The sequence below is a fragment of the Trichoderma evansii genome (genome assembly GCF_050947405.1).
Source record: "Trichoderma evansii strain SZMC 28006 chromosome Unknown GGI43scaffold_19, whole genome shotgun sequence".
NCBI lineage: Eukaryota > Fungi > Ascomycota > Sordariomycetes > Hypocreales > Hypocreaceae > Trichoderma > Trichoderma evansii.
Genome location: NW_028145187.1, coordinates 577,653 through 593,850, shown reverse-complemented (window position 1 = coordinate 593,850; position 16,198 = coordinate 577,653). Strand labels below are relative to the sequence as shown.

At 45.6% G+C, this 16,198-nt stretch overlaps 5 protein-coding genes across 5 annotated transcripts; 2 read left to right on the top strand and 3 right to left on the bottom strand.

Moving 5' to 3' along the window:
* The first annotated feature begins 300 nt into the window (after window positions 1-300).
* GGI43DRAFT_412388 (flavin-containing monooxygenase) lies at window positions 301-2,498 on the top strand. The gene is made up of 5 exons (XM_083206835.1): window positions 301-522; window positions 591-964; window positions 1,030-1,752; window positions 1,815-1,830; window positions 1,899-2,498. The coding sequence occupies exons 1-5, from the start codon at window positions 387-389 to the stop codon at window positions 2,345-2,347; spliced, it is 1,698 nt and encodes a 565-aa protein (XP_083057934.1). The 5' UTR covers window positions 301-386; the 3' UTR covers window positions 2,348-2,498.
* Window positions 2,499-2,703: 205 nt separating this feature from the next.
* GGI43DRAFT_424704 (RmlC-like cupin domain-containing protein) lies at window positions 2,704-4,211 on the bottom strand (the record flags this gene model as incomplete). The annotated part of the gene is made up of 2 exons (XM_083208413.1): window positions 2,704-4,123; window positions 4,183-4,211. 2 exons carry the CDS (start codon window positions 4,209-4,211, stop codon window positions 2,704-2,706), a joined length of 1,449 nt encoding a protein of 482 aa, XP_083057933.1.
* Window positions 4,212-8,164: 3,953 nt separating this feature from the next.
* Window positions 8,165-10,563, bottom strand: GGI43DRAFT_412382 (uncharacterized protein). Its single transcript, XM_083206834.1, has 4 exons — window positions 10,383-10,563; window positions 9,234-10,321; window positions 8,821-9,153; window positions 8,165-8,767 (listed from the first exon to the last, which is right to left on the bottom strand). Exons 2-4 carry the CDS (start codon window positions 9,852-9,854, stop codon window positions 8,192-8,194), a joined length of 1,530 nt encoding a protein of 509 aa, XP_083057932.1. The 5' UTR covers window positions 9,855-10,321; window positions 10,383-10,563; the 3' UTR covers window positions 8,165-8,191.
* On the top strand, window positions 10,563-14,135 carry GGI43DRAFT_412381 (glycoside hydrolase superfamily). Its single transcript, XM_083206833.1, has 3 exons — window positions 10,563-11,546; window positions 11,631-11,741; window positions 11,820-14,135. The coding sequence occupies exons 1-3, from the start codon at window positions 11,305-11,307 to the stop codon at window positions 14,083-14,085; spliced, it is 2,619 nt and encodes an 872-aa protein (XP_083057931.1). The 5' UTR covers window positions 10,563-11,304; the 3' UTR covers window positions 14,086-14,135.
* A 419-nt stretch (window positions 14,136-14,554) lies between these two features.
* GGI43DRAFT_429332 (Isochorismatase-like protein) lies at window positions 14,555-15,592 on the bottom strand. The gene is made up of 4 exons (XM_083209097.1): window positions 15,478-15,592; window positions 15,380-15,414; window positions 15,181-15,328; window positions 14,555-15,128 (listed from the first exon to the last, which is right to left on the bottom strand). Exons 1-4 carry the CDS (start codon window positions 15,539-15,541, stop codon window positions 14,653-14,655), a joined length of 723 nt encoding a protein of 240 aa, XP_083057930.1. The 5' UTR covers window positions 15,542-15,592; the 3' UTR covers window positions 14,555-14,652.
* Window positions 15,593-16,198: the final 606 nt, after the last annotated feature.

Genomic DNA, 16,198 nt, shown 5'->3' with positions numbered 1-16,198 from the left:
TACGGTTCCGTATGCATACATTCCCCTCTTCTATCCGGTTCTACCCGTGGAGATATCGCAGAATGTAACATATTTTATATGAGCATGGCTCACAACTGCGGGGATACTTCATTTATGCAAAACAAGAAACTCGGCGCGGCCAATGATTTGATGATTTGCTTTATCTTACGTCGTACAGCTGGGGAGGCGGGAGGCGGCAGGCGGCAGGCGGGTACTACCATGTATCTTGACGTAATAACATTAATATAGAATAAGATATGCTTAAATTCGAAGACTTTTCTTCTTTAAAGAGTTAGGTTTTTTTTTTTTTTTTTTTTCTTTTTTGTATTCAAGACTGAATTGATACATCTTCTGTATATCCCTACGAAGCTTCATTATACATTAACATGGGAGACAATATTCCTTCAGGGCCCAAAAAGTTCAACACTGGGCTAACCGACTATTCTATTCCAAACAAGGATAAAACTGGTCCCTATGCAGACACTCTTGAGATAGATGCCCTTGTGATTGGAGCAGGTTTCGGTGCGAAGAAATATCAGCTTTCTATATTTGTCTTCCCTGATGCTAATTACTTCCTACCTATTACCTAGCTGGTATCTTCATGCTCAAGACTCTTCGTGATCTTGGGCTGAAAACGTATATATTTGAAGCTGGTAATGACATTGGTGGTACTTGGCGCTGGAATTGCTATCCAGGTGCTGGAGTCGATTCTGAGGTGCCTGAGTACGAATTTTCCTGGCCTGAAGTATGGAAGTCGTGGAATTGGTCAAACAATTATCCCAACTATGAGGATCTGCGAGCATACTTTGATCATGTTGATAAAGTTGTTGGAGTCAAAAAAGACTGCGCATTCAATACCGTTGTAGTTGGTGCTCACTTCGACTTGGCTGCAGGAAAATGGATCATACGTACTGAAGACGGTCGAACCACAAAGGCCAAGTATCTCATCCCTGGGACTGGATTTGTAAGATTCTTTTTCATCTACCGTGTTTTTTCTTGCGTTTTAAGCTAATGAACAAAATTCTCCAGTCCGCAAAAAGATATATTCCTGACTGGCCTGGAATTAACAAGTTCAAAGGCGTCATTCATCATTCATCTTTTTGGCCGGAAGAAAAGATAACTGTTAAGGGCAGTAGATGTGCTGTTATAGGGACAGGAGCATCTGGAGTGCAAATAGTACAAGCCTGGGGCCCCGAAGCTGGAGAACTCAAAGTCTTCCAACGCACTCCCAATCTTACAGTTCCATTGCTCAAACGAGATCTAACCGTTGAAGAGCAAGAGAAGACCAAAAAATATTATCCAGAACTTTTCAGATATCGTGAAACGAGCTACGCAGGCTTCATGTACGACTGGGCTGAGAAGAACACGTTCGACGATACTGCCGAAGACCGAGAAGCATTTTATGAAGAAATGTGGAACGGTGGCGGATTCCGATTTTGGCTTTCGCTATACAAAGACAACCTCTTTAATGCAGAAGCAAACAGAAAATCCTACGATTTTTGGGCTAAGAAAATCCGAAGTCGTGTGGAAGACTCGAAGAAACGGGATATACTGGCTCCTCTTGACATGCCTCATTTTTTCGGTATTAAACGACCTTGTCTCGAGTATAGCTACTATGAGCAGTTTAACAGGCCAAATGTCGACGTTGTTAGCGTCAAAAACAATGCCATCAAAGATTTTGATGAAACTGGTATCATTCTCGAAGATGGAACTCATCACGAATTTGACGTGATTGCGATAGCAACGGGCTTTGTATGTACTCTCCAACCATTTGTGTAACACCAAGCGGCACATTGCTAATTATCTCCATGCAGGATATTGTGACGGGAGGTATGATACGCTCGAGAATATCCCAAGCTAATATTATACCTAACTTCAATCTCGCTAACCCTTCACAGCAATTACACAGCTGGGGCTCGAGAGTCTGTCTAAGACTAAACTAGACGAAGAATGGCTCTCTGGCGCCGAAACGTACCTGGGTCTCACCGTAAGCGGATATCCCAATATGTTCTATCTATACGGCCCTCAAGCTCCAACTCTTTTCAGCAACGGCCCGACCACCATAGAGGTGCAAGGCCGCTGGGTCGCCGATTGCATTCAGAAGATGCAGCTCAATGGTATTAAATACATAAATCCGAAGCATGCGGCATCTGTAGCTTGGAAGAAGACAATAGTCGATCTCACTAACGAGATGTTGGTTCCGACCGTGAGATCAACGTACATGGGTGGAAGTAACCCCAACAAGATTCTTGAACCAGTTTGCTACCCCAGTGGGGTTCCTAAGTATGCAAAGGAAATTCGCAAGGCGCTTGATGACATGTCAGGTTTTGAGGTGGTATACAACTGAAGGCAAAAGCACAAAAAAAAATTAGGCAGCGCAAGGATCATAATCTTCAAATAGCTATCAATTATCTCACATTTTACAACGCAAGTGTAGAAAAAGTATGTTAGATAAAATAGTCGCTTTTATCAATAAAAGAGACAGTCTTCCTACTGCAGATCACTTTACATATCGTGAATTCGAATATCGATATTTGGTTTATATACATGATAAATATCCGAAGCATTTACTTCGTAAAAAGAAATGAAGTGGTAATAATAAAACACTGGCTAACTTGAAACATCGTATAATCATCTTTGGCTTATCTTCTTGCGCCCACTCCTCAACTCAGTATGCTCAGTCTCTCTACCACTCATATTAGCTTAGTAAGCCTTGCCGGTCTTAACAATTTCGGTGAGGTTGGTGTTTCCAGTCTTAAGGAGAGTCTTTTCCTTGGGTAGGGCCTCAATGACGTCGCTGGAAATGTTCAAGTGGTCAATGATGGTCTGCTCAGGAGTCAGAGCAAGCCACTGGGCAACGGAAATATCAGAAAATTTGGTGGCTTGGAGCACTTCTAAGAAAATCAAATCTTCAGTGCCAGTATTCTCGACATAGTGCGCGTTCGCAACCGGAATGTAACCAACATCGCCAGCTGTGAAATCGAAAGTGTTGGCGGAACTGGGGGCGGCGTAAAGGGTAGCACGGCCAGAGCCCTGGATAAAGTAATCCCACTCATCAGAAGTGGGGTGCCAGTGAATCTCTCGCATAGCTCCGGGCTGGATAGTAACAAGAGCAGCAGAAAAGTGAGAGGCGATGGGGAAAGTAGTAGGGTCCAGGATCTTGACTGAGCCTCCCGGGACCTCGTAAGCCTTCTGCTGAGACCAGTGGAAAGTGTAGCCATTGGGGCCGCTGAGGAATCCACCAGGAGCAGTTGTGTTCTGCTTGCTGATATCCTTGGGTTGAGGGGTGCCATTGAAAATGTAAAGCTGGTTAGCCGGTAGGTTCTTGAAAGCATCGACAGGAGCGCGGAAGTTCTTGGACAAGACAGAGCGAGGGGTACGAGCAAACATCTCGGAGATAAGGAAAGTTCCATTCTCATCAAAATCGCCCTGATCGAAGACAAGTAAGAACTCTGCACCGTTCTCGAATGCCTGGATAGAGTGAGGAACACCGGCAGGAAAGAACCAGACATCACCCTCGCAAAGATCGTCAGTGAAGGTCTGAGACTCGTCGTTGACGGCCGCGACACGGACACAGCCCTTCAGAATCAGGGACCATTCACCAGCAGTGTGCCAGTGAAGCTCACGGTAAGCGTGAGGCTCAAGCTTCATATCGACACCAGCCATATCCTTGGCGTTAGGGAGCACTGCGGTGTTTTGCTGGCGGGCCCAACCCGCCCTACCAGAAGCTCCAGGGCGGTTATGAGACAGACCAAGAGGCCAAACAGCATTAGGAACGGCTCCAGAATCTGTACCGGGAGCTGCAAACAGATCAGGGTTCAACTTTTCGTATTCAAAGGTCCGAGGACCGGCGGCGGTGCCACCGAAGGCACCACGGATGGGTTGTGGCTCATCAACGCCTTCAAAGTCAAGATAGACACCGAGGCTGGAATCCGCATCCTGACCATTAACCTCCTTGAAATTCTTCACCTCCGCGCTTCCCTCGCTGGTATCGGGAATATTGGCAGCATCGCCGCCTTGGAGATTGGTGCTGCCATAGAGACTGCCAACAGGAGCGGTAACAGTAGGAACAGGAGGAGTGACACCAGCAACAGGTCCAGTGTTCTCTCCAAGAGATTGGATTCTGCAGTGCTATCCGTTAGTCGCCGACTTTAAAATTGTTGGAGACGGGGGTTGTCATACTGAGGAGCCGGGGCTGCTATAGCCAGCATTGCGGGCACAAGGCCAGCAATGGCAGAAGAAAGCCTTGCGTGCATCTTGATGAAGATTTTATAATTCTCTTCTTGCTCTCAGCTAGCCTTGTGTCTCTGTAATGTCTGCCAGATACTGGTGATGCAAAAGTGAGTGACGAATGAATTCCACGGGCAGCGCCTGGCACCTTTATACCAAACGCCGCCTAGGATATATTTCCAATTCTAGGTCCGAGATCAAATTCCTTGCCTCTTATTTCCCTCCATGAGAGATACTCGCATGGTTGTCACTCTCCCCGATCGCCGAGCGTTGCCGATGGAGACGAGATACTCCCCAGTAATGAGGCGACTATAGCGTAGTCTAGATTCCGTCGCAAAGCATAGAATCAATTTGCTCGTTGCAGCCAGCAGCCCACTTCTAGACACCGCTAGAGGATTCTTGCACGACGCACTCCCTGCAACTGTAACAAGGGAGGCTCGCCACCACCTGGGCGGTATCTGTACTTTGTAAGCCACAGACTCAATTTTTCTCAGACAGGCAACCACAGCAAACAACAATCTCTCCTGGCTAGAATCTCGAGCACAAAGGATTTAACCAGAGGCCATAACAATATCAATGTATCTCTACTCCGTAAAAGCCGTCTCTATTGGCGCAATCCAAATTCTCCATATGATGAATGCTCGAGACTCTTTTCTATTCTTGGAACACCAATTTAGTTGCTGGAGCATGGTGCCTCGAAATGGGAAGATCGAAAGGCAGGATTAGCCTGTTTGAAGCCGAGATATCCGTGATTTTGCTTGAGTCAAAGCCCACAAAGTCGCATCGTGACGTTTGTTCACATAGAAGCTTGTGGAGCGCCATGTTAAATCCTGGGAAATGGCATTACGAACTCGTTCCGATTATCCGTCCAATGGGCCCTGTATCCTTTATACTCAACAAGAAAACTCCAGAAATGTAAGACACTAAATGCTCTGTAACTTCTTCGCCGAGCCGCCGGGCATAGCACATGAGGCGTGCTTGCTGTGATCAAAAAGAATTGAATGTAACCTCCAGAGCTACTCTATTGGTCTGTGAGCGGGCCGTCCCTGTGATGATGTGCGGGGGTTAGGGGGGATTGGCAGCCACTTTTTGCCTCCGAGACGCTAAGCCCCATGGGCTTGCTTTGTCACTCAGTGTCGTGCAGTAATTGGGTGGACGTATGTGCCTGTATGCAATCTGTGTCACATAATGTATTATCGTGAACATATTTTCCGATGGTGTCAGGCGCTGCGAGACACTTCAGCCAATCTCAGCTTTTCAGCTTTAAATGCGGAATTATGTCGGTATTTCGATGTTCTTGGCATCTCGGTCGAAACTTTACAGAGCAAATAGTTGTCTCACCTAGGCCTACACATACACGCATGTCTTCAATATAGAAGTGGCCCGAGGCTGGTAACCATCATTTTCGAGGTCCACAACCATAGGTTTATTGAGCCTAGTATACGGAGTACGTGGAGTAGTATCAGTTGTATCCTCTCTCCCTCTCTTGAATAGGCAAGGACCACGATAAAGGTTTTTCCTCTTTTTAAGATTCCGCGAGACAATTTTAAGATTATTTCCAAGTTATCTCCACTCAACAGACGCAACGAGGTGAACGGCCGACCACTTCAAATGCTTGGGTGACACTGACTGATGTACCCTTGTCAATTTAGCTTTTATTCTATTTTTAACTCGAAATGGAGTGCATTCTATCCCGGCGGTTATCTCGTAATAAACAAACAAATCAGACAATGCAATCAGACGTCGATATGCCTCATAGTAGCAGTGCACAGTCGTGCAAGCAGGAATGGCTTCCAGTTTTGGGGTAGCGAGCTCATATCGATCCACTATTAATTCGCCGGCTAGATGGAGAAAAACGGTCTCGCGGCATCCAAGTTTGAAGTCCATCAATCAGTTACCACAACCCTAACCAGATCGCCATGCTGTTCCTGTGCGGCCATCCCTTGTCATCGCCTGCTACTTATAGCAACAAGCTCCACGCAATGGAGATGATTTAGCCTGATTGAGAACCCCAGGTCCGTTTCTAGGCCCATTTTCCTCGTTAGCGAGGTGCATGCATACGTATGCATTAGAATAGTCTTCTTTCATAGACACGATTGACCGCTTCTACCATTTTAACTACTCTTGCTGACCGACTTCGTGCAAATCACTGGTCTCATGTCCGAGCATTCCAGGAGGTAAAATTCTGCTCAGTTTTATTTATTCTTCTAAACCTTTGAGCTTCTCCATTATCCCTCGTTACTTACAATAACTTCCCTCGGTAAGACAGATACAGAGCAAGCACACTATTTCATATCAGAGCGACATCTTATACCTACATTGTTAACTAGCTGATTTATGGGAAAACGATGATTACACATAGCCATCCATGACTCTACATCCTATTCTTAACACATATCTTAGTTTAAGGTAAGAACTCAATTTTAAATACTGGCTAAATCATTTTTTTTTTTTTTTTTTCAGATGCAGCCTATTAAACGAGACGCCAATCATATTCCATTGGTTACATATTCTTGATTTTTGTCGACTCTGTCTTGCTTCATGTTTAGCTATTATGCACGCATGACTTCTTGTAATGAGTACTGTGTGCTCATTCGTAACAAGGCGTTTGAAATCGGAGTGCAGCTGCGGTCCCTCCAATATTATTTGGAGTTCTATTCTTTTATTATAAAACATAAAAGCATGTATTATATCAAATTGCAAATTGGCTGCCGACGAATTTTGGGTAAATTTGGGTTGTGCTCAAGCCCTTGATTGCAGTTGTCGTTCGTTGTAAGATTCAACAGCCCTAGCCCATCTCCCACAGAGCAGGTGGCCATAAATATCTTTATATTCGTACTTTATACCTCCTATCAGCTTGGTTAGTCCATGTAACATTGAATGTGGGATCTACTGATGTAAAATAGTACGATTACTGCGAATATAACTACACCTGGCCACTCTTGATTACAGAGACATAATAACAATACTTTAACATATAATTTGTCTATATAACCTCTACTATGGCGTCTTCTTAGATATTAAATGAATGTACGATGTACATATGTACTTATTCCAGTCATATCAAAGCTGATATATAATACACTTGTGAGTATACACATATGTGAGAGCATATGTTCCAAAAAATGTTCATTAGGATTACTAAAAGTTCGTATACAACGATTATTTCAAATTTCTAGTAGCTCTCTTTTCTAATTATTTTTCAAAATACTTTATGGAGGTGAGACACCGCACTCTCTTCATGATAAGGTAATACGTATTCTCGGCAGTTCGGCTTTTGATGCCGAAGTTGGAGCGTGAGTACGCTTACTTGAGACATTGATTCAGCATGAGGTTGCCGCCCTAGTGGCTTTGAGCTCTGCGCTGATTATCCCAGATGGCTGCAAACAATTTGTACTGATTATAACTACCTATAAGAATAATCTGTCGCTTGCAAACAATTAGTTTCCAGTATGAAGTATCCAGGTAGAGGCGCTGCAAGAGTCAAAACGAAATCGTCATCTATCCTATAAAATTTAGCGAGTGATCACTCAGTTGTATAGGGTACAAATAGAGATTTATGCTTCTTCCTTGTTATTGTTGGGCAAGTAACGCTAGAAAGCATTAATCTAGTCTAACTACATGGATGACGTAGATTTCACATATATATGAAGCCCTGTTTCCTTACTTCTTGGCTAGATAATTGGGACTTTTCAATATATGTGATCATCGAATGGTACAAGAGATATCAGAAATATAAGAAAAGAGACATTCCATCTTTAACCTATATCACCCACTGGTGCACTTAGCTAGACAGCTCCAGGCATTAATTTTGGGGAACATTTTTCTACGGGACACTGTATCATCTATTTTGGATACCAAAACAATGACTGGAAGTTTTCAAGCAATTAATACGAGTTACCAAATTCTTATTACGTATTTGTATTTATACTATGTACAGGACTGCATTGCCTTTCCACAATTATTGGTTATCCGTAGTATCCCAAATAACGTTACCAGAGCCGTCCTTGACCTGGATCCAAGGGGCCTGGTTTAGGACAACCAAAGACTTTCCAGAGCCCGAAGTGTTGGTGCTCCACTGCTGGACGCCGTTGAGATAAGATCCAAAGTTACCGTCGGAACCAAAAATCAGTCGGCATCCGGAAGGGCTACCGCAGTTTCCACCGTTGGGCAGAGTGTGGCCTGATGCCCAAACAGGGGAACCTTCTTGGAGAACCACCAAGTTATTATCACCTTGATACTGGGCAATAACATTATGAAGAGTAGCAAATGGCCCGGAGTCAGAAATAACAGTCAACTGTCCGGGGCTGAACGTGACCGAGTTTGGTAGCGGCAAAGTCGAGCACAAGAAGTTGGTTGCGTTACCAGGAGTGGCAACAAAGCCAGACTGGAGGTTCTGAGATCCAGAGATTCCAGCAGGGTAGTAGATGAGATTTGCGTTAGAATTGAACACGCTTTGAATCGCTTGGTCACATTGAGAGGCATCAGCAAAGCTGGACTTGGGAGATGTTACGCCCGATACAGTATTTCCTGTGACCTGAAGATATGTCAGTGATAGCCATGAGTAACTATTGCACATAGATCACATACTGTAATACCATTGGTCCATCCGTTGATGGCAATGGGGAAGCTAACATGTCCACTGATGGTATTGCCAGTGATAGTGACTGGACCTGACAGCACTGAGTCGTCGTTGAAAGACCAGACGTAGGAACCAATGCCAATGCCGATGTTGAACAGTTTATTACCTTGGATATTGTTGTTGGTAACTGTAACACCGGCGTAGCTACCATCGTATTCAGGATCGACAAGATTGATGGCACCAAATCCTAGATAATCCGCAGATGATATGATAGTGTTACCGGTAACGGTGCTGCCAGGAGAACCGAAGATGACAATACCACCATCTGTGCTACCCGTAATCTAGCGTTGGTATGTTAGCTACTAGCATTCTCTTAAAATGTTCAAAATCGCTGGGGGGTTCTATTGGCATCGCCACTTACGGTGTTTCCCTGTACTAAAGAGGCAGTGCAGTCCAGGGAGATACCATCGGCCCATAAGCCGCTGCCATCAGGAGCAGTACCAGACTGACCGCAGGGACCAATATCATTGTTGATAAGGGTAACGTTTCTGCAAGGGTTGTTATCCTGTCCTGAGCCAATAACATGAAGACAGCTCCAGCTGCGGGTGTTCCTCGATGCTACATTCGAGACAACCTGGCCGCCAGAAGTGACACCACCAATAATAATGTTCGCATCGCCGCCTGAGAGATAGCCAGCATTCTGTCGGTTACCTTCCAGCTGGATGTTCTTGAGGCGGATGTTGTTGAGATCTCTAGCATAAACCAGAGTGCTAGCAGAACTGCCTACAGCGACCTCGATGGTGGCTCTCGAGCTGTCGGTAGGGTAGCCCTGTGTGGAGAGTTCCTGACCATCGGCGGTGAAGGTGATTTGATCAGTGATCTGAATCAAGGCATTGGGGCAGAGTTGAACAACGGCATTCTCTCCTCCAGATTGGAAGGCGTTGTTGATTGTGTTTTGGTCCCCCGAGGAGATACAAGCTGCAGATGCCAGAGCCGGCAATGCTGCCGCAGTCAGCAGGCTGCCTTTGAAAACACTCTTCATCCTGGCTTGCTAGTGCGATTTGATAACCCTATATAAAAAGGCAGAGGTTTATAGTCAGCGAATAACAAGCTGGAGTGCCAGTCAAAGCAATAAAGATCTCGAGAAATAGAATAGTTCTTAGCGCTTCTCTACACTTTTATCTATCCAGATGGGCTCTCATATTCTTCACGCTATAGGCTATTTCATCATGTTCCGACTATCCGCTTACTTTCCCGAAAGTCGGAAAACGGGAAAGTTTACGTGTTTCAGAAACCAAACCACATTAAATGCATGGAGCAAGTACGAAGGTAAGCCCACAATCATCCGATGCTAAAATCGGTGGCGCCCGGGTTTGATGCTGTCGTAGTTGTCAGAAATAGGGCATATCCTAGCTGTGTCTTACAGCTAGGAACAGACTAGGCCCGATCAAGAAGCTCCACGCTCGCCCCTTTACTTTCGAGCTTTCAACTGACAGCTAGAGAAAGATTCTGTGAATGGCGGATTAATGGGATTACTCAGGGGAGGAGAGTAAACATGATAGCCACCTACCACAAAAGTGTCGGGGGCTCACTCGGTTCGGCAGTAATCTCGGTCGTTCCCTGTAAACTCATCACAAAGAGACGCACGGTTCCCACCATCACATCGCATTAGACACCTACAGGTTTGCCATGTTGCGTAACGACAACTAAGAGCAAGATCTCAGATGGAGGTTGAGAACCAAGAAAACGGCTTAGCTTCAAGGCGGATTGCCGGATTGGCAATGCATGGTGGAATTATTGGGTACCCGGGGCCGGGACATTTTCAAATCCTCTGCCACTAATATCACGTTGCGCTGGCGTTGCGGCTTTAGGCTAAAAAGCGACAAGATCTAACCGGGAAATAACATTTGAAGCCTAACCATAGGCCGTAATTCTAGCTGCAACCTTCGCCCTTCACTAAAGCACAGCCGTCGTGAGACCTCACCAACCAATATGGAGGGGTGACAGCTGAGGCTGCGGGGAAAAGCCTTGTCGGCGGCTGTCAATGAACGAGCCGCCGGAATCTAACCTTTAGCAGACGGGAAAATCTGGGGAAGACGGTAGATGGATTCAATGATTTACTCGTTCAACACTATTTTCGTAGAAGTACGATTAGAAGATGTCATGGAGACGTGAGTGAGTTTTCCGCAGATGGAGAGGATCGGCATATCGAAAAAGATAATACGCGTTCGGAAACCGGAGATGGTCACACCCGTCGGGTTATAAGCCTTGCTCGATTAAGAAAGCGGGTTTGGTTATGAAGCCATTTTTTAATGTAGTCAGAAAGCTGCGGGCGACAGTAAGCGGAGGAGCATATGCAAACGGGAGGTGTATATAATGGGTGGGAATTTGTTTATGCGCAGATGCGGAAGAAATCCATCGTTATAAACCGAGTGCGCAGATCGATATTCTGATGCTCCAGGGTGCCTGGTGTATCGCTTTCAAAGTTAGCCATGGCGCGTCTACAGTTGTTACCATGGATGTTTTCCATGGCTCTCTTTCATGTCGCCCAATCTCGAACTTGTTTGCCTGTGTATGAAGCGCAAACAACATACGTAGGGTGCTACCATGATCCCAATGAGCCTCGCGATCTCGCAGGCCCGTTCTTAACGGTTGGAAACCTCAACTCACCGCAATACTGCGCCAACGTGTGTGGTGCGGCTGGCTACCAATTTGCTGGAGTCGAGTTTACCATGTAAGTAGATTTGAAGATCCGAAACTCATGCTATTAAATATGAAACTTTGAGCATTTTGAGACTGACTTTTCTACTGTTAAAAGCCAATGCTTCTGTGGGCATCGTATTGAGAGCACGGCCATACAGGCTGATGAGAGCCAATGCAGCTCACCATGCCCCGCGGACCCTAGCAAGATATGCGGTGATGGGAATATGTATGTAATTCCATGATTTTAAAACCTTTGAGCAATCTTGATGTGTTGGGAAATTTTTAGTCTAACACAACTTGGCAGGATTAACATCTACTCCATCACCAACCCCTCGGCAAATCCCCCCTTGACGCCTTCATTCCCCGACTGTACTCGTGATCCACTGTGCAGCAATGATATCTGTGATACCACCCTAAGCATGGCTGACAGAGCTGCCGCCATTGTGAAGCCTATGACCCTTGATGAGAAGGTTGCCAACGTTGGTAGCTCTGCCTCCGGCAGTGCAAGACTCGGCTTGCCGGCATACCAATGGCAGAATGAAGCACTCCACGGAGTTGCTGGCAGTACCGGTGTCCAGTTTCAGTCGCCTCTTGGTGCCAACTTTAGTGCTGCAACCAGTTTTCCCATGCCTATTCTCCTCTCTGCTGCCTTCGATGATGCTCTGGTCCAGAATGTTGCCACAGCCATCAGCACGGAAGCACGTGCCTTTGCGAATTTCGGATTTGCCGGACTTGACTTTTGGACGCCAAATATCAACCCATTCCGAGATCCACGATGGGGTCGAGGCATGGAGACTCCAGGAGAAGATGCCTTCCGTATCCAAGGCTATGTCTTGGCACTGATTAGCGGTCTTCAAGGAGGAATCAATCCAGATTTCTTCAGGATAATCGCAACCTGCAAGCATTATGCTGCCTACGACATTGAAAATGGGCGAAACGGCAACAATCTTAACCCCACTCAGCAAGATATGGCTGACTACTATCTGCCAATGTTTCAGACTTGCGTTCGTGACGCAAAGGTCGGCTCTGTCATGTGCGCATATAACGCTGTCGATGGCATTCCGGCTTGTGCAAGCGAATATCTTCTACAGGATGTCCTACGAGATGGAATGGGGTTTACCGAAGACTTCAACTACGTCGTCTCTGACTGTGATGCTGTTCAAAACGTCTTTGACCCCCACCACTATGCCAGCAACCTGACTGAAGCTGCTGCCTTGAGTCTGAATGCTGGTACCGACCTCGACTGTGGTAGCTCCTATAACGTCTTGAACGCCTCAGTAGAGGCCGCTTTGACGTCAGAAGCTGCCCTGAACCAGTCATTAGTCCGTTTGTATTCGGCGCTCATCAAGGTCGGATATTTTGATCAGCCAGCCGAATACAGGTCACTGAGCTGGGCAAATGTCAATACCACTCAAAGTCAGGCACTTGCTCACGATGCCGCTACTGAAGGAATGACATTGTTGAAGAACGACGGGACTCTTCCGCTTTCTCGTACCCTCTCCAACGTCGCTGTCATTGGCCCATGGGCCAATGTCACAACTCAGATGCAGGGCAACTACGCCGGGACGGCACCATTCCTGGTAAACCCTTTGACTGTCTTCCAACAAAAATGGGGTAATGTGAAGTACGCTCAGGGAGCTGCCATTAACTCTCAAGACACTAGCGGATTTAGTGCTGCTCTCTCTGCCGCAAGCTCTTCTGATGTGATTGTATACCTTGGCGGAATCGATATTACTGTAGAGAACGAAGGTTTTGACCGCGGCTCAATCACTTGGCCTGGAAACCAGCTCGATCTGATCTCTCAGTTGGCAAACCTGGGCAAGCCTCTGGTGATCGTTCAGTTTGGAGGTGGCCAGATTGATGACAGCTCTCTGTTAAGCAACTCCAACGTTAACTCGATCCTGTGGGCCGGATATCCCGGTCAAGATGGCGGTAACGCCGTCTTTGATGTTCTCACCGGCGCGAACCCGCCTGCTGGAAGACTTCCTATTACCCAGTACCCCGCCAGTTACATCAATAACAACAACATCCAAGACATGAATCTTCGCCCGAGCAATGGCATTCCTGGACGCACATATGCCTGGTACACTGGCACACCAATTCTTCCATTCGGTTACGGCTTGCATTATACCAATTTCTCTGTGTCCTTCCAGTCTACAACCATTAATGGCACAGATGTTGCATCTATTGTCAATAACGCAGGAGCGGTCATAGATACATCGGTATTTGCTACGCTTGTTGTGAACGTTCATAACACTGGCGGCAAGGCAAATCTTGCATCCGACTATGTCGGCCTACTGTTCCTCTCATCCACAAACGCAGGCCCGGCACCACACCCTAATAAGCAACTGGCTGCATATGGGCGTGCCAAGAGCGTCGGTGTCGGAGCAACCCAGCAATTAACCCTGAGAGTTAACCTCGGATCACTAGCGCGTGCAGATACCAACGGTGATAGATGGATTTACCCAGGTTCATACACCCTCACTCTGGATGTCAACGGACCACTAACGTTCAATTTCACGTTAACTGGTCAAGCTACACAGATTAGCACTTTGCCAAGGATATCTTAAGAGTATAATGATGGGTGAACTGTACATAGTATCAATTAAGCTTACTAGCGTGATAATAATTGATCTTGGCACCTCGTATACCACTGTCGCAGCTGTAGTTATTTTCGGCAATGTCAGCAAGTGCTTCTTATCACTCGCAAAGATACGTATCAAAGTCCATCGCAAATTCAATGACATAATCATTTAGACAATTAGTTATGGGTCTATGGAGATGGTTAGTCAAAAGCGGACTGTGGTTACAGAGCATAGAGGCATAACTTCAACAAGTTCCAAACAAAAAAAAAAAAAAAAGATTTACAAGAAGCTTAATATGCCTAGTGAATAGCCTATATAGGAAGCAGATACCTATAAAGTATTGACACTGATATAATGAATTACTAAAATAGCAAACATTCTAAAGAAGATAACCTTTGCATTCGCACGAAGGTATGGGAAAACCACGAAGGAAAAAACCATACCAAGGTAAGCAGCTACATCCACTCAAAAACAAAACGCACTCATATTTTCGTTAAACCCGCTTGATTCCGTGAAATCTATCAATCTATCCCCACAAATTCAACATTCAGCCTAGATAAGACCTCCCTCTCCAGGCTGGACAACTCCGTTAGTGGTGGCGGCGGCATGAGCCCTAGCAACCATGCCGTAAACAGGGAAGTACTTGTCAAGATAAGGAAATACTTTCGCGGCACCGGGAACATTACGCCAGTCCCTCATGAGATCGCAAATAATAGAGAAAAGACTGACGACTTGCACACCCGCATGTCTCATCCTATCGTTGGAGACGTCGCGGACAAATGTAGAAGAGCTACCCGACGCTTCGGCATTGGCCCACACAGAGTATCCTTCAGAACGAAGAGACAAGGCCAGATGAGCTGTACAAACATCTGTAACAATACCAGCCATGATGATCTGAGTCCTGTTTGTTGCTTTAACGGCATTGCGGAAATCCTCATTGTCCCAGGCATCAACTTCGCCCTGACGCTTGATATAAGTTGCATTTGGGTACATGTCCGTAATTTCTTTTGGCAAAGGCCCATTGGGTCCTGTAGATATCTACTTAGATCTGAATTTTGGCAGGAAAGGAGACTATCTTACCTTGTTCTGCAGAAGTCGTCAGGATAACTGGTAGGTCAAACAGTTTCCCAATAGCGGAATGTCCAATAATGCTCTCCTTATATGTAACCGGATCAAAATCTCGAACAGCATTGTAAAGGCCGACCTGCAAATCAACGACAAGAAGAACCTTTGACTATATTAGTAGGAAATATCGCCATCGAGAAGGATTTTAACATACAGCCTTGTCTTTGTCAAGCCTCTCATAAGGATATGCTATAATTATAGGACAAGAGGCATTAGTATCAAACCGAGATTGAGGTTCGAAGTATTACTTACTGCTTCCCATGACGGTTGCAGACATCGATGCGATTGCTACGGTGAAGATAGAGGAGAGCTTCATTGATGTTGCTGAGACAGCGATTCCTGAGCTAGACTTATAAGCAGTTCAAAGCCTGAATCTGATAGTTAAGATTGAAGGTGAGTGAAGAAAAGATATTTTCTCCTTGAATCTTTCCTGATATTTATACTACAACACCCTTGTCGTTGAACTTGATTTCTACGGTTCAAACAAAAAATACAGTCCTCGAAATTCTTGTCTAAAGATACCTTCATCATTACGGAGAAATTTGTCAAGCCATTATCTACCATTTTCTACCTAGGTAGTAAAAAAGTTCCTTATTCTTCTATACCATCAGGTTCTTTTGCCGCAGTAAGCAAATCCATCGAGTCCCATCGAGTCCATCTAAGTGGCGTTACTAATGAAGATGCTCGTATTACCGGGGTCTATTCGCTGGGCGTATAGTTGACAGGTGGATCCACGTTTGTAATTTTACAGTCAGCTCTACCGCTAAGCCCTGTCCAGCGCCCAATAAGGCAGCGTTCTGCACTCTCTGTAAGAAAATTGTTCGCATTCCACCAATAATGAAACGCCCCCCACACTTATGCTATGTTGACAAGTAGCTGACAGTGAAGAAGCCAAGGCTTAATGGATGACGTGAGTCTTTGATAGGCTGTAGATTATTCGCATATGCCGGTTCATTATAAAGAACAATGTCAT

What these genes read in the sequence shown, in the direction of transcription:
- GGI43DRAFT_412388 (XM_083206835.1), top strand. Translation starts at nt 387, where the DNA reads ATGGGAGACAATATTCCTTCAGGGCCCAAAAAGTTCAACACTGGGCTA. An exon ending in TGTGATTGGAGCAGGTTTCG is followed by an intron (nt 523 to 590) that starts GTGCGAAGAAAT and finishes CCTATTACCTAG; the next exon opens with CTGGTATCTTCATGCTCAAG. An exon ending in TCATCCCTGGGACTGGATTT is followed by an intron (nt 965 to 1,029) that starts GTAAGATTCTTT and finishes AAAATTCTCCAG; the next exon opens with TCCGCAAAAAGATATATTCC.
- GGI43DRAFT_412382 (XM_083206834.1), bottom strand. Translation starts at nt 9,854, where the DNA reads ATGAAGAGTGTTTTCAAAGGCAGCCTGCTGACTGCGGCAGCATTGCCG. An exon ending in CTTTAGTACAGGGAAACACC is followed by an intron (nt 9,154 to 9,233) that starts GTAAGTGGCGAT and finishes TACCAACGCTAG; the next exon opens with ATTACGGGTAGCACAGATGG. An exon ending in GATGGACCAATGGTATTACA is followed by an intron (nt 8,768 to 8,820) that starts GTATGTGATCTA and finishes ACATATCTTCAG; the next exon opens with GTCACAGGAAATACTGTATC.
- GGI43DRAFT_412381 (XM_083206833.1), top strand. Translation starts at nt 11,305, where the DNA reads ATGGCGCGTCTACAGTTGTTACCATGGATGTTTTCCATGGCTCTCTTT. An exon ending in GCTGGAGTCGAGTTTACCAT is followed by an intron (nt 11,547 to 11,630) that starts GTAAGTAGATTT and finishes TACTGTTAAAAG; the next exon opens with CCAATGCTTCTGTGGGCATC. An exon ending in ATATGCGGTGATGGGAATAT is followed by an intron (nt 11,742 to 11,819) that starts GTATGTAATTCC and finishes ACAACTTGGCAG; the next exon opens with GATTAACATCTACTCCATCA.
- GGI43DRAFT_429332 (XM_083209097.1), bottom strand. Translation starts at nt 15,541, where the DNA reads ATGAAGCTCTCCTCTATCTTCACCGTAGCAATCGCATCGATGTCTGCA. An exon ending in TGCAACCGTCATGGGAAGCA is followed by an intron (nt 15,415 to 15,477) that starts GTAAGTAATACT and finishes CTATAATTATAG; the next exon opens with CATATCCTTATGAGAGGCTT. An exon ending in GACGACTTCTGCAGAACAAG is followed by an intron (nt 15,129 to 15,180) that starts GTAAGATAGTCT and finishes AGATATCTACAG; the next exon opens with GACCCAATGGGCCTTTGCCA.